This window comes from Eurytemora carolleeae, unplaced genomic scaffold (assembly GCF_000591075.1).
Source record: "Eurytemora carolleeae unplaced genomic scaffold, Eaff_2.0 scaffold1179, whole genome shotgun sequence".
NCBI lineage: Eukaryota > Metazoa > Arthropoda > Copepoda > Calanoida > Temoridae > Eurytemora > Eurytemora carolleeae.
Genome location: NW_019397065.1, coordinates 85,023 through 101,925, shown reverse-complemented (window position 1 = coordinate 101,925; position 16,903 = coordinate 85,023). Strand labels below are relative to the sequence as shown.

Below are 16,903 nucleotides of genomic sequence, written 5' to 3'. Positions count from 1 at the left end.
TAAATCTTTGCAACCTGATATTTCAAACTTAGTCTAGGTCTACCAAAAATTAAAGTTTGAAATTTCAATGATCTACAAACTGGGATCGTAAATATGAAAATCAAGGTTTGCGGCCAAGACTTAATTGCTTTACATGGGCTCTATGCTCTTGGGCTATAATCGTTAAGTTTCAACCATTTTCTATTGAGAGACGCAGCAGTAAAAAAGTAAAAAAATAACACACAGTTCCTAAATTGTGGAATGCAATTGAAAATGACCTTAAAGAAACTAAATCTGCAAAATTATTTACAAAGAGTAATCAATATTTATTTTGAGAATTATGAGAGGTTTAAATGCGAAAGACCTAGCTGTATATCGTGTGAATAAATTTTGAAAAAAAAACTAAAATAACTGAAACTTTATTAGCTTATTTCTGTTTCTGTATCCACCATCATTAACACCCTGTATTTCAATTTATCTCTACATAAAAATCCCTCTGATCTCACCCTGCCAAAGATCACCTGACAATCTCCTTCCTTCCAATCAACTCCTTACCTATCCAAAAACATATCTTGATATGTGTAACCAATTATATTCAGTATTGTTAATTAACTTCGGGTTAGGCGGGTCCAAACTGCATAGTAAATTGTGATTGCTTATTTGTAATATCTCATGCTTTGTAGTTGAATAAAATATGAATGAATGAATGAACCCCTTTTAATTTATCAAGAATAATCCCTTTAAGCTCTCAAGAGGAAATATTTAAATCAGATTTAAAAATGGTAAAATATATAAGGATCTAAGCTGCAAGCAATACAGCAGGTCTAGGGTTAAGGTTATCAATACTAGAACGTACAAACATATTTTTAATGAGGCAATTAATGACATGACAATTCAGATCAAGTTGAGACACATAACTATGCTCAGCTCATTTATTCAACAATGGATAAAATTTTGCATTCTCGAATATCTATTTACAGGTAAACTATTAATAAGAACTAAACTCACAACTCATGAATCCCTAAAAAACAGGAATTAAGTAGCAACTACACTATTTCTTTAAAGAAATAGCATTTCAATTATAATTTAAAAAAAAACATTATACTTATAGAGTATACTTTTTTAATGCAAAAAAAAATATTTATTTTGGTATAAATTCCAGCTTTATTTGTTGAACTTTAGATCTCAATCAGATGGTTTTTTCCACATGCTGTGGTCACTCTACAGTTCCCATTTAATTTACATATTCTGAAGTTGATTCTTTGCCAAAAACTCTGATTTTCTAATTTTTATATCTTTGGCAACCCACCTTGGATATTTGGATCCTTTAGCTAGTTATAGATATAATTATAAATTATAAATTGAAATAACACTGAGTTTTACAAATAGATCCCAGGTCATAATGAGAGATTAAAAATAAGGTCTCAAACCAACATGCTTTTTAATTATCACGAGGACAAAAATTCCCAATTTTAAACATTTTCTGAAATCAAAATTATGAAAATAGCTCTATTAACACTAATTTCAACAGTATACATCGTCAAATAGATTTGTTTACTGAACTACAATAAGTGCCAACCAAATTTTCATTAAATGAAATTCTCGAAAATGAACAAACGAAACTGAATGAATTTTGTTCAAAATTGTCGACGATTTCGATGTACTTTCTCCCTTTTTGTGAAATTTTTTTTCGATAAAATTCTAAATTTTTTTCTGTTCCGCATCAAGAAGATCCTTGGATAAAGTAAACTAGCAAATAGCCTTCAGAAACAAATAATTTCTCAATATATTAGTTTCAAAATTGTGTATATGAAAATTGTTAAAATAAATTGTTTATCAGTGATTTTCTGCATTTCTATTTTCACGTCTAGAACCTTGAACATACAGGGTTACACACAAAAAATAAGAATAAAATGACAACCTGAAAAACTTTAACTATAAAGATCTGACGGTTCTTTAAAAAAAAAATTTTAAGCTGCCAAGAACATTCAATCAAACAAAGACTCACAAATTTAAACTGTCGTCTCTTAGGTTTCTTTCTTTGTGGGTAATGTAATAAAATAAGGTTAAAATTTCAAGAAAATGGGTTGTTGAAAATTTTTAGCGAAAGGTCCAAAATTTGTTTAAACTAACATTTTGAGCTACTCTAATGAATGCTATAAAAGTACATAAATCACCCTTATTTACTTTAAACTCCATCTATCAAAGACCTAAAAGGGAACATGCATCAAAAGAGGACTTGAAAAAGTTTGATGAGACTAAAAAATTGGATTAAGATATTGTTACTGTCTTAAACCTTTCAGAAACATGATATTTAAGTTAAAAACAAGAAAGATGAAGTTGCACAGAACATTCATTTCAATATTTCATTTTACATTATGGAAATGTACAACAATTTTTTATCATTTAATTTTATTATTTTCAGGCTTATTAGGTAATTTATTATTTACCTTTAATGATGAAACCCCCCTTGACCAACTGAATCCAACCTGCTGTGAGTCCCAGCATATTTTATCCTGCCAAAGAATCACAGTAGAATTTTCTGCTATTGGGAAATCTTTCATAGTTCTGCCAGGAAATATGACCTTGAACTTCAGCAACTTCGTTACTATAAATGAAAAGGGTCTGCACTACATCAGTAATGAAGCCAATGCAATATTGACATATAATCCACAAGAGTTAAGTCTTCATGGACACATTCAATTTTCAACTGGTGAATCATACACAATAGAAAATTGTAAAGAACAAGGCCATATTTGGAAGCAAATTGATGTAAATAATCTTGTGGAACATTCTATCAATGACATAACACATCTTACTGTGGCTGTGGATGCCCCACAAAACCAAACCAATCAGGTAGAAACTGACATCGCACTTGATAATGAAACAATTGTAGAATTCTCTGTAAAAATTTACTACACCAGAGAATTTGCCTCTGCAACTTTAGATATGCCAGGGTTTTTTAACCAAATGCTTGCAGAGACAAACCAAGGTTATATAAACAGTGAGATACCAATGAGAATATTTATCCATGAAACAGAAGAAGCTACAATAATTGACCAGAATGATTCTACCGCAATGTTGTATGCATTCACATTCATGAAGTCATCAGCAAAAGAGTTAAGAGGGAGTGCTGATACCACTGTTCTTCTTGTGAACAGTATGGATGCTTGTGGAATAGGTTTTCTAAACACAATTTCCACTGGGCTGACTGTATCTGTAGTCATGAAATCTTGTGCAGTTGGATATTTTTCATTTGGCCATGAAATAGCCCATGGTTTTGGTTGCCAACATGATCCTCAAACTTCCACTAATCTAATTTATTCTGATGGTCATGGACACCTGATTCTGCGCGGATCTGCTTCACAAGGATATAGAACAATATTGGCATATAATCATCATGGATTTGAAACACGAGTAAATTACTATTCTAATCCTGATGTGAGGCTTAATTTTACAAAAACCTTCACTGGAAATAGACAAATTTCAAACAATGCACGAATTCTTACAGAAAATAGAATGCAAATGGCAGCCATTGGAGATGAATCAATTAGACTTTCTACAAAAACCCCTTTTGTTACATCCAGTATTAGTACCATTTCTTTTATACCTACTTCACCTGTATTTATTGCAACACCTACCACATCTACTGCTAAAGGTTCAAACTCTACTGAGTCAACAACTAAACAATCAACATTCATTGCTTCAACTACTAAAGGTTTTACCACCATTGCTTTAACAACTATAGTGTCCCTCTCTACTGATTCAATTACTGAAGATTCAACCACTATTACATTAACTTCAAAAGTTTCAACCTCCACTTCTTCAACTGCTGAAGGATCAACTTCCATTACGTCAACTTCTGAAGTTTCAACCTCCACTGCATTAACTATCGACAATTTAACTTCTAATATGTCAACTACTGAAGGTTCAACCTTCACTGTTTTAACTGCTGAAGGTTCAAATTACACTGCTTCAAATGCTGAAGGTTCGGCCATTAATGCTTCATCTACTGAAGGTTCAACCTCCACTGTTCCTTCTAATGTAGGTGAAACCTCCACTGTTTTCTCTACTGAAGATACAGCCTCCACTGTACCTACTACTGAAGGTGAAACCTCCACTGTTTCTTCTCCTGAAGGTGAAAGCTCTATTGCTCTTACTACTGAAGGTACAACCTCCACTGTTCCCTCTACTGTAGATGACACCACCACTGTACCTACTACTCAATGTACAACCTGCACTGTACCTTCTCTTGAAGGTGAAAGCTCTACTGCTCCTACTACTGTAGGTACAAACTCCACTGTTCCCTCTACTGTAGATGACACCACCACTGTACCTAGTACTGAAGGTTCAACCTCCACTGTACCTACTACTGTAGGTGAAACCTCAATTGTACCTACTACTGAAGGTAAAACCTCCACTGTACCTTCTACTGGAGGTTCAACCTCCACTGTTCCTACTACTGTAGGTGAAACCTCCACTGTTACTTCTACTGTAAGTGAAACCTCCACTGTGCCTACTACCACAGGTGGGACCTCCACTCTACCTTCTACTGAAGGTGCAACCTTCACTGTACCAACTACTGAAGGTTTAACCACTATTGAACCTTCTACTAATGGTAAAACTTCCACTGTGACTACTACTGCGGGTGAAACCTCCACTGTACCTTCTACTGAAGGTGCAACCTTCACTGTACCAACTACTGACGGTTTAACCCCTATTGGTCCTTCTACTACTGGTAAAACCTCCACAGCGCCTATTACCTCAGGTGGAAGCTCCACTGTACCTGCTTCTGAAAATGAAGCCTCCACTGTACCTACTACTCAAGGTTCAACCACCACTGTACATACGAATGAAGGTGTTGCCTTCACTGTTCCTATTACTGGAGGTGCAATCTTCACAGTTCCTTCTACTGAAAGTGAAACCTCCACTGTTACTACTACCAAAAAAGACTACACTTTACCTACTACTGAAGGTGCACCTCCCAATTTACCTACTACTGAAGGTGAAAACTCAATTGTAGGATTTCCCTCCATTGTTTCAACCACCATTCATTCTTCTACAACTGGAAGTTCAACCTCCACTGCTTTTAGTATTGCAGAAGCAACTTTTTTTTGTCCACTTTGGAAGATTCTACCTCAACTGCAACAGTTACTGAAGGTATAAAGCTCACAAATTTAACTACAGAAAGTGCAATGGCCAGTAGTAAACCTAGAATATCAACTGCACCAGGTTTTGAATTGGCATCAAGGCCAACTGAACCTGTGCCCATATTTCCATCTGATACCACTACTTTTTCTCAAATATCTGTCTCTACATCATCTTTGTATACTTTTTCTTCATCTACTTCAAGGTCTATTATGAAAGAAGACAATGACTGTTATGAAGACAGTTCTCTTCCAAACTTGAGTTTTATATTTACCTTTCAAGTATTTGCAAGATCTTCCCTGGAATGCCAAAGAATTTGTGCAGCTAAGTCTGCATGTACATTTTGGAACTTTTATGTTTTTAATGGAATGTGTGATTTAAGACAATTTAAATTTGAAAAGAATGACTACTGGAAAACATCTCCTAAACTTTGTGATAAGATCCCCAACTACTCATGTAGATTGCGTAATAATAAGTTTGTTCTGAGCTATACTCCTGTTTATGCTGATGAGATTGAATGCCGTTTGGCTTGTAAAACTGCATACTACTGTGAATATTGGGCATATCAGATGGTGAATGATAATAGACCACAATGCAGGATTTACTATATTACCAGTGTAGCTTATGGATGGATTTCTGGCCAGTTCAATAATTTGTGCTTACAGTAAAATAGTAGATGATTGATGTTAAATTAATAATTACAATTTAAGTTTTTAAATTAATGATAACAATATTTGTTGTAATCAGGGCCAAATTTTCAGTGTCTTTTTAAAAAATTTATCAACTCAAATTCAGTAATTTTTTGAAAAATAAATATTATCAAAAAACATTGTATTTTGATAAAAATGAATTTCAATTATTAATGCCAATTTTAAAAATCATTTTGTTGTTTATTTAGCAATCATACAATCCAGATACCCAACCCCCTTGAGCTCTTTGAAGACTGTAAAGCCGACATCTGATTAGATTTGTAGATGTTAATTCTAAGAACGACCAATAATGACAATCAGGACTTGAAAGGCACTTTGACTTGCAATCTTCAATGTGATTAGAATTCACAGCCAGGTAAGACAAAAGGAATCTTTTGTTGGATTCTTTACAGGGGAATTCTGGCAAACGTCCGCATATTTTTGGTCCTGATCTCCACCCTGTGCTGGTCCTATATGACTCATAGCCAAATATCCAAATATAGCATTCTTTGTGGAAAGTGTTATAAGTCCAGTACTCACAGTCTCTTCTATCTTGGCATTCATTTTCACAATGATGTATTCCATTATTTCTAGTCACTTTTTCCTGTAATAGGGAAATTAGCACCGGAAATGAGTCAGCCTGAGAACATAAACTAAAATTTTTTGTCTCGCCTAATCCATTGGTATCATTTGTAATATCCAAATTATTCAAACTTTTTAATGTTTCAAGTGATAAGTTAGAAGTTGTTGTTGGGGAAGGTTTAGTTGGGCTCTCTGTTTCATTTTGATCAGGTTCTAAAGTTTTTCCCCCAACCAGAGAGCCATCTACAGAGCTATCTGAAGAGCCATATGGAGAGCCATCTGAAGATCCATCTGGTGAACCATCTGGAAGGCTTTTTGGTGTAGTTACAGTGAAAACTCCAAATGGGTCAGTTTGATTTCCAGTCGAATTTGAAGATGGAGGACCATTGATTTTAAGTTCTTCAGATTTCTTAGCAACCTTTGACGGGCACATAATAGATTCATCACCAATGGCTGCCATGCTGAATCTATTTTCATTTAGGACATGAACATTTTTAGACTTTTTATCTCCAACTGTTGTGTTAGAATAAAGAAATATTGCTTCATTAGAGTACAAATTTAGCCTGGTTTTGTGCCCCTCATGTGATAAGGCCATAATAGTTCTGTATCCTTCTGTAGTGTTTATCTTAGGTTGTATAAGAAACCCATGTCCTTCAGGATGGAATAGATTAGTAGTTGACTGAGGTTCATGCTGTAATCCAAAGTTATGTCCTATTTCATGACCTGCAGTGAACAAACTCAGAGCACAATTTTTTCTAACCACCGAAACAGTATTGCCAGTTGCTATTCCATTAAAGTAAGATATACCACAGGTGGACATGTTTCTTACCAACAGCATTACAACATCTGCACTTCCTCTTAGGTCTTCAATTGAATCTTTCATGTATACAAAGTTTAAAAGTGCCCGTTTGCGTTCATAAACATCACTGATTGAGGCCAACTCAGCACAGTGGAGCTTCACTTTCAGTGGAACAGAGCTTATGGCATACCCTTGGTTTGTTTCAGCGATCATTTGGGCAATAAAACCATCAGGGTCGGGGGTTACCGCAGCAAATTCTCGAGTGTAGTATACTCTTACAGAGTATGATATCGTGAACAGAGAAGTTTTTTTTATAAGCTCAATGTGGTCTTGTCTAATTTCCATGGATGAATCGCCTACTGGAGAATCAATATCAAGTGTATTAAGTAAATCCATATCAATTGTCTTCCAAACATGACCATGCTTGCCGCAGTACTCAATTTCAAAAGATTTTCCAGAATTAAGAAGTTGACAATGCCCATGAATGGCATAGTTGTCAGGGTTTAAAATTAAGGCACACAATGCGTCATTTTCAAAGTAAAGGTAATTGTACGGATCAGCATTTGCATACATAATTTGCGTCAAGGTCATGTTTTCAGGTAAACCGATTGTATCACTTCCTCCCAAAAATGTTGTATTGACATCCAGGGGCTTGCAAGATAAGATTGTTGAATCCTGACAGCAGGGAGGTATTTCTCCATCAGGGAATTTATCTGATTTTACAACAGCTACTGAACTCCCCTCAACACCTACACAATACAGCTAAAACTTTGTTTTCCTTAAATTTATGTTTTTTAAAATATTTTTTTTAATAGAATAAGTATGTGGTGATGGAGAAAATTTGAGAAGGGAAAAAATTGGAGTTGGTTGGGGGAAAATGGATTAGTGCAGAAGGGGTGTAGGGAAGAGGAGATGGATATTTGATTTTAAACAAACGGAAATTCAGCATCACAGAATGAGAAAAAACTTTCCTTGAAGTGGGTTGTTCTATAAATATATACCCAGGCAATATAAGGGGTAATAAAGATAAAAATAGGAAATTGAAAAATTTTATAAATTGAATTATTTAAAAAACATAGCATTTAATATTTATCAAAGTTTAAATGTTATTATTTTAAAGACAAAAAAGTTTGGCCATTATTTTTCTTGCTATTTCTATCAATTAAAGACTCAAAAGAATTGAAAATATAAAAAGTATAAGGAAATGTCATCAAAGGGGTCAACAAAAATCAAAATTCCTTTTGCAGACTGTAGAGAAAGGGAAAAAAACATAAAAAAAATTTTTGTCATTCTTACACAACTTTTTCTTTCTTTTTTCAGACTCAGGATAATTTGATTAACCGGAAAATTATCAAAAATTAGATAGCCAAACTTTTCTTTGTAAGTATTAACAATGTGTTAAAGTTCAGCTCAGCTCGGTACAGTAAAAAATATTACACCTGTGCATTCATATTGTAATTCACTTTACCTATTATAATACAATAAATGCAAAACAATGTAACTAGTTGCATATCTAAAGGTTGATTCTTGAATAGTTCAGTTCAAAAACAAAATTGTTTGTCTGCAGAGCTGTAAATATCAAACACCATTTAAAACTGTAAAAATAAAAAAAATGAAAATGCAACAGTCCAAATCCAAGGTTCTTTTTTCAAGCTCTATGTCTTTTCATGTTTATTAATTTAAAAACATAATTCTATTTTCTTCCTTCTTTTCCTTTTTTCCTTTTCACATGAATTAGTTTAACAAAAATTCGTTATACACTTTTTCTTTTCCATCATTGAAATATATGCTTTGCAATGTCAAAATAATGTTATAGAATTAATGCCCTAGGGCATTTAAAATTAAAACCCAGATGTTTAATTTGTTTTAATCTGAGAAAATAAGAAAATCCTTTTGTAAAAATCAGATTGAAAAAAAAATTTCTGCACAATAATATTATTTTTTCCTTGAATTTGTTTGACCATTCTTGTTATTACCTAAAAATTTAATAAAGTCTGTTTAAAATAAAAAAGCACCAAACCCTTGTTAAAAGGTGTGAATATTATTTTTTTTAAATGTAAAATCTTGTTTTTGAAACTTTTTAGACCACTGCAGCTGAGAATTGATGCAAAAAATGAGAAGAAATTGTTCCGCTACATTTATTTTTTGGGTTGGCAATTAAACAGTTTTTTACAATAACAATAACAAAGTTGAAAGTAGAAAGTTTGGAAAGTGAAAACATTTAAGAATTGCGTCTGGAATTGTTTGGAAGCAATGTTATCAACCAATGTTGTTGACAATAAACCTATCTCCTATACACCCCCAGCATAATGCTGTCTTTGCCAGCCCCAAATCCAAACCAAACAATTTCTCCGACTCTACCTCTTTACCCCGACAAAGGAAAATTGAAACAGTGAAATGTTTACTAGTGAAAATCAAATCCATAAATAACTTTAGAATCCTTAGTAAATTCCACTTAAACAACTGGGTTTATATTTTCAGAAGTATTCACAAATGTTTTAAAGTATTCCATCAAACCCTCTGACCCTTAATCACTCCTTTTTAGCACATGCACGCGATTAAATAGTAAGTTATACTGTTAATCATTTGGTAACATTTATACATTGCCATTTATTTTACTTTACCTGCATTTTATTGCATGTTTGAAATATATCAGTTAACGCCCAAGTAACAATTTTGTGGAAATTCCACGGAAATTTCCAGGAATCTTTCCTGGGAATCCGCGGAAATTCCCAGGAATCTTTCTTAGGAAATTCCGGTGAAAATGTCGACAGCTATTTCGAGGAATTTCTCGTAACTCATTCCAAGGAACCAGGTCCGAGGAATTTCTTGCAACCCACCATACTACTGATCAAAACAAAAGTGTAACCAAATAAACTAGCTTTTCCCCTGTTCAAACAAAACTGGAGAAGCAACTTAAGGTCACTAATCTTTCCTTAAAGGCATTTTCCTACAACTTCCCAAGAAATTTCCCAAGGGTTTAGAATTAGGCCCTCTGAGGCGCCATAGACTACTATTTAGAGTCGAGCGCTGTGGCTAGAACATTTGAACACATAATTAATTGCGGAAAAATAAATCATTAGATTAGATTGGATTAGATTAGATTAGGCTAGAGACCACCGACCAAGTGTTTTGACTTGGATATATTTTGAAGTTTGTTATTTATTCTAAGTTCCAAGATTGAGTTTTCATCTTTGAGAAATATTTTTATTTTCATGACGACATTTATTAAGTTCTTTGGTAAGAAAGTTAGTGCTCAATATAAAGCAGTGAAGGCAGTTTCTCCGGAAGGAATTTTCCTCTCTTGTCTCGGCTTTATCTCCGGAATTTTCCACTACTACACAGGGAATTTGAAACAGACCAAGCCCCCGAGACCAAGAATGGTCTAGGGCCCGGTCTCTATAAATCTACGGTATACCATTACCACTCTCAACTAGTGGAAGTGTTACAGTTACATATACGTGTTAAGTGATGTAATTAAAGTGATTATGTAGCTTTATAGGTAAATGCATGTATAAACGTGTAAAGGTATCTTTTAATTACATAGTTTAATGCAGGCTGATGAGTCACAGACCGGCTTTGGGTCATTGTGAAATACAAGACAACGTGGCCATTTATTTTCAATCTTATCCAATATTTAACTTAAAAAAAACATAAAGTTTTTAAACATTTATATTCGTTAAAATATTTAAGATGAAAATTTTGTCAACACAATTTTTAATATTGAGCGTTTCGTACTAGAGCTTTCTATACCTCCTAAGGGGAAATATAAATCTTGAATTATTAATGATTTGATCAACTGTGTACTTGAAGAAATTAAAGGGATTGTAGAAGTAATCTCAACTAACATCCTTCAATGTAATCATCATCGATTTACTAAGGATACCCTTTAAATCTTTAAGCTAAATAAATTATTCGGAGTTATATATTTCTCCAGCTGATATGGTGCTGAATGTACATTGCACAGTCCCTCTCTCTAAGCTTAATCATTACATTTGACTTTTATTTTTCATCATTTATCATATGATCGAGCTTAAATTTTTTTTCTTCAATATTTATTATTTGCCAAAAATATAGCGATTTTAATATACGTATTATATGAGTTATTATTTCTTTTCTCTTCTTCAAAAACCCTCCCTTACCCCATTTCTTTAAATCTTAAAATATATGCATATTCAGCAACACGATATAATATCAATAATTTTAAATATATATATATATCGGTATTTCCATTTGAAAAGCACTTATGTTCTTTCTTTAAAATTTCAAAACTTTTAAGTTACACAAACTCATACACATTCACTAAAGTTTTGGCCAATTAAAAAGCAGCCGTTTTGGAAGGGTGATTCTGAATAAAAAAAGAAAGTTAAAAGGAGAATTAAATAATCACTAGTTTTGCATAATTTGTTCTATTATACAAGATTAGCTTTTGTATACAATTATAAATGGGCATCTTTTTTTATAACGATCTTATTTTTTGTGAACGAACAACCCTTTTTTAAATGGATTGAAAAGAAATATTAAAAACAGCAAAAAAAATTTAAATAATTTTTTGTTAACATTTTTTAGAATTTAGAATTCGTTAGTTCACAAACAATCTGCAACATGTTTTCCCCCAAAAAACAACTTAACCAACCAAACGATGTCACGAACAACTGATTTATAAAAACGAACAACATAAATAAAATAACCAAAAGATCGTTACTTCAGATAATTAACAACAATCAACGAAGAAACAAGGAAAGAATTATAAATAAACTAAACGAAATAAAAAAAAATGACAAATGGAATAGACCTATCACGAACGATGAACTGAAAATTGAAAAAAGATTAACATGCCCATTTGTAGATATATACGATTAGCATTTTTACTAAATTCTCTTACATTCCTTTTAGTTCAGTAGCTGAACTCGTAGTAAACATTGTAAAATAAAATAGATAGATAGATAGATAAGTAGGGGCCGCCGCCGCCCCCACCCCACCCCAGAAAACATTTTTTTTTTAATTTAGTTTTAGAAAAATGTTTTTAAATCAATTTTTCAAGGGGTTTTCAAAAATGTTGTTTTTGTCGCAAACAAGTTATGCTATTTTAGATTTTTTTTAAACGGACTGGACTTTTAACTGCCCAGTACCCTACCCTATGCATTAAAATGATGTTTACAAAAAAATAATTTACATTCCTTAAATTAAAAAAAATGTTAGTGTCAAAAATTAAGATTCTTGGGCAAAAAAATACTTCATGTTATGGGTTAAATGACGCATTATCAGATATTGAAAATATAGATTAAAGATAGACAGATACCTAAATCTGTTAAACACACTGAAATGATTTTAGATAATCAATTAGTTTTGTCTCTAAAAACATGTGAAATGTTAGAAGAGACGCAATATCTAAAATTAATACGAAATGTTTTTTTTTCACAGTAAGTTTTATAAAATTGAAAATTTACTGTATCCTCTTTATAATACAATAGCTGAAGGGCCCGGCGTTGCCCGTGGAAAAAAATTAGAAAATTTGATAAAAATGTTGAAAAAAAATCTTCGATTTTTTTAGCCTATAACACCCCCCGGCCACCCATGAGTTTTCCACACAAAAATTCAGCCCAATCGGTCCAGCCCTTTGGCCGGCTACACACAACAAAAACGAATGTCTTGTTTTATTATGTATAGAGATATATATAAGTATGTTTGTTTTACCTGGCTAAAAGGCTGGACCAAATTTGCTGACATTTTTTAGGGAACTACCGGGAGTAAGATAGGTTAAAATAACACGACCTTCTTTAACTTCTTCAAAACTATTTTATTTCAAGTGACCCTCCAGGCAAAAATAGCAACGCTTGTCAAAGGTACCCTTTAATCTTGATACCTTGATCTCATCAAAAATGCTGTGTTTTCATGACTCGAAAAGTGCTTAGTTCTGATTATTTCTCCATTGCTTCGTATAATTAAGAAATGCGCAAGTCCCTTTCGCAAAGAACCCGCAAGTGAACATAAGCACCACAATGGAACAAAAACATGGATGACCAAGTCACACTTAATCAGCCAAAGCTTTAATGGTACCGTTGTATCGGGCATTGCTATCGTTGCATGAAGATCACTTGAATTTATGCTTACAGTATCTTTAAGAGTTTTGTATTTTACAGGTTTCACGATTCCAATTCTGAATCAAAGTTTTAATTATTGGAAGTTTGACCCCAACTTTTCAAAGTGGTGGATCCGCCCCTGGTGGTAATTGTTGAGCCTTGGACGGACCACACTGTTAAATCAACAGGATAGTTGTGTGTGGGGATAGATGGATAAAAGACAATAAACAAATGTGAGAACGATAGATTGATAGACAAATATGGAAAAATAAGCAGATAGATACAGGGTGTCCCACGAAACATGACAGTATGCAAGATGACTTGAATGTCGTCTTGATTTTTGATATAATTTGCTGCGTTTATTTTTCAACCTAATTTTAGAAGTAAATTTCTAGAGATAATAATCACAAAATTCCCCTAGTCCTGCCATTTCCAAAATGTTGTCTGCCTTTTTTGTGCTTTCAATATTGCCCGAGATATGAAGAATTTCGTTCAGATTTCGACAATTTTGCTTTTATTTAACAAAATTGAAATCTTTATATCTCCAGTAATATTGAAAGCACAAAAAACGCAGACCACTTTTTGGAAATGCCAGGGCTAGGAGAATTATGTGATAGTTGTTTCAAGAATCATACATGTTAAAGTAGATAGAAGACTAAATGTCACAAATAAATTCAAATACCAAAGACGACTTTCAAGTCGTCTTGCTATTGTCATGTTTCGTGGGACACCCTGTAGATAAATCTCAGGTAGATAGATAGATAGTTAAACACTAACTAGTGGCGTTATAGGACTTCTATAGTTTAGTAAGAGCGTTGAGCCACAACCAGGGCAAATATTAACTACGCAATTCAAGAAAAAAAAACTTTGTTTACACTTTATAATTTTACAAGAGGTAATAAAAGTTGTGAAAAATCAATAAAACACAGTGATAAGTATAAAACTTGTAAAAAACAATGGAATTAATTATTTAGTATCCTTTCAGTAGTTAAGTTAAGAAGAAGAGTGATAAATGGGTGAACATTTGTATTCTTAAATGCCTGTACACCGTACAGTTCAATTCGGGGGGACTGAACACACACTGTGCAATGTAATTAACTCATAACTTCTAATTCAAATTCAAGAATTTAAATTGCATATAGATATATATTTTGCAAACAAATTTAAGAGAAGCATGTAAAATTGAAAAAAGTTATAATGCATAAAACTTATTTCGAGGTTGAAATATCGTATTACTATTTTTCTGCTAAACTTGTAGTAAAAGCCCTACTCCATAAAAGTCTCTCAGACCCATATCAATCCAGGTTTAACTCAATCCCTCTCGTTGGTCTACACGGCATAAGACCTAATCAGTTCAATAACACTTCACTATCAATGTCAATCCGGACACGATCTCTAAACCATAAAATATAAATTACAATATGGACACAATTTCTGAACTATTAGCTATCAATATCAATCCAGTCACAATCTCAATACCATAAACTATAAATGTCAATTACAGACACAATATCTGAACCATAAACTATCAATGTCAATCTGGACACAATCTCTGAACCATAAATTATCAATGTCAATCTGGACACAATCTCTGAACCATAAACTATCAATGTCAATCTGGACATGATCTCTGAACCATAATCTATCAATGTCAATCTGGACACAATCTTTGAAGCATAAATTATCAATGTCAATCTGGATGCCCTCTCTGAACCATAAACTATCAATCTCAATCCGGACAATATCTTTGAACCATGAACTATCAATGTCAATCCAGACACAATTTCTGAACCATAAACTATCAATGTCAATATGGACATGATTTATCTAAACAATGTCTATGTCTATATTTCAAGAAGTGAGTTTGGGGCGTTTCCCATTTGCTAAATGAGGAACAATTACTTCTCTCACATAATCAAAGCGGAGTCTATTCCAACTAGACGTATTTGTAGTTCTGTGTTAAAGTTAAAGTTAATCAACGTAATTACAAGTTTAGTATGTTATATACAAACATAATTAAGCTAATCATGTTACCTAGTTATTTACAGTGCAGTTAAGATATCTCATTATAGGATTTTTACATAGCTTTTTGCAAACTAAGATAATTAATAATGTACAACGTAGTTTAGGTTTACAGATATAGGTTTACAGATCTAGGGTTACACGATATTCATTACAAACTATCTTTAAAATCAACTTGTTAAATTTCTATAAAACTAACTTCTACTTCCTAATATTTCAATCAAAAATGCTCACAAAAAACTCGGTCACCTTTTTATACGCCCCTTAATTAATAATGACGTATTTGTGGCTCCATTTTGATTTTCCCCTCTACATCTTTGGCCTCTCTTTCTGCAGTTTTAAAAACTCTCTTTATTGCATTCGAGGGCATTGTTACGTTTTGATAATTTCTAAAAATTATTCCTACTCGTTCAGAAAGTACAGATAGTGTTAAATAAAAAAAATGGGGTGATTTATGACATAAGAGAAAAGTAACTCTTTGAAGGTAAAAAGAAGCTAGACAAGATATTATTTTACAACAGGTTTTTTTTTAAAATCCCCGTAAACCCATAGATTTTACAAATCCATGGCGCACAGCCTTCCCCCATTTTGAATATTGTTCAAATTTAAGCTACATTATAAAAAGACCATTTTTTAAATAATAAAATTTAAAAAATGTATTTGTTTTTAACAGTTTTTTGTTTTGTTCAAACTAATGTTGTTTTGTTTAAACTAATTAGCATTGTTGGAGAGGATTGAGTTGACGTAGAAGAGTAATAAATGTATACATATGATAAATGTGAGGTCATGGAGATTCTGGGAAAGTGGAGTTGAGGATTCCAATTTTCATAAAGATTTCAGCATCCCCCTCCCATTCCCCCTGGAAAAAATTCCCATATAATATTCCTGTAAATATGTTCTGCAAAAAAATCTATTTACAGAAACTTTTTTTGCAACGAAGATATTCAAAGTACTCTGATAATTTTCTTTTTTTGTGATTTCCATTTTAAAATTTTGTATTGAATATATTCCAAACTGTCAAAACATCATGAAAATGTGACATCTTATTTGTCTTAATCTTAATTGAAAACTGTTCAAAATACTATTTATGACAGTACAATTAGCATTTTTTAAAGGGACTGTAAAGGAAAAATAAAAAGGGGTATAGGCTGAAACCTATATATCTTAGGAGTTGATCGAAACCCTTGCAAGTTCTATCAGATGTTCCTTGAAATTGATTTAAAAAAACTATGTAAAATTTATACAAAAATCGGTGTTTACCAAATTTTGTATAAAAATAAACAGATCATATTCAGCAGATACGCAACCAATCTGAAAACAAAGATATCCCTTATGGAGCTTAAGTAACTTAGGTTTGCTCCTATTATTATTTTAATTTAATAATTTTCATTTTTATTAGATTTAATTGATAATCATTATACATAATTATATATAAAATTATTATTACGTCCGTATCACTTGACCAGAACTCCATCCAATGGTACTATATTGGTCACATGATACAGACGGAGATACATGATAATAGTACCCCCTTTCTTTTTTCCTTTACAGTCCCTTTAAGAACACATTATTTTGTTTTTAAACCCAATTTTTACCCCCCC

At 32.7% G+C, this 16,903-nt stretch overlaps 2 protein-coding genes across 2 annotated transcripts; one reads left to right on the top strand and one right to left on the bottom strand.

Moving 5' to 3' along the window:
- The first annotated feature begins 657 nt into the window (after positions 1-657).
- LOC111711546 (mucin-22) lies at positions 658-5,941 on the top strand. Its single transcript, XM_023485930.1, has 2 exons — positions 658-959; positions 2,405-5,941. Exons 1-2 carry the CDS (start codon positions 866-868, stop codon positions 5,143-5,145), a joined length of 2,835 nt encoding a protein of 944 aa, XP_023341698.1. The 5' UTR covers positions 658-865; the 3' UTR covers positions 5,146-5,941.
- A 55-nt stretch (positions 5,942-5,996) lies between these two features.
- On the bottom strand, positions 5,997-8,772 carry LOC111711547 (uncharacterized). The gene is made up of 2 exons (XM_023485931.1): positions 8,666-8,772; positions 5,997-7,946 (listed from the first exon to the last, which is right to left on the bottom strand). The coding sequence occupies exons 1-2, from the start codon at positions 8,706-8,708 to the stop codon at positions 6,022-6,024; spliced, it is 1,968 nt and encodes a 655-aa protein (XP_023341699.1). The 5' UTR covers positions 8,709-8,772; the 3' UTR covers positions 5,997-6,021.
- Positions 8,773-16,903: the final 8,131 nt, after the last annotated feature.

Bases quoted from the DNA above. Each gene is read 5' to 3' on its own strand.
- LOC111711547 (XM_023485931.1), bottom strand. From the start codon at position 8,708: ATGCAACTAGTTACATTGTTTTGCATTTATTGTATTATAATAG. The intron at 7,947-8,665 runs GTAAAGTGAATT...TGTATTGTGTAG, and splicing joins CATTTATTGTATTATAATAG to GTGTTGAGGGGAGTTCAGTA.
- LOC111711546 (XM_023485930.1), top strand. From the start codon at position 866: ATGACAATTCAGATCAAGTTGAGACACATAACTATGCTCAGCTCATTT. The intron at 960-2,404 runs GTAAACTATTAA...TATTATTTTCAG, and splicing joins TCTCGAATATCTATTTACAG to GCTTATTAGGTAATTTATTA.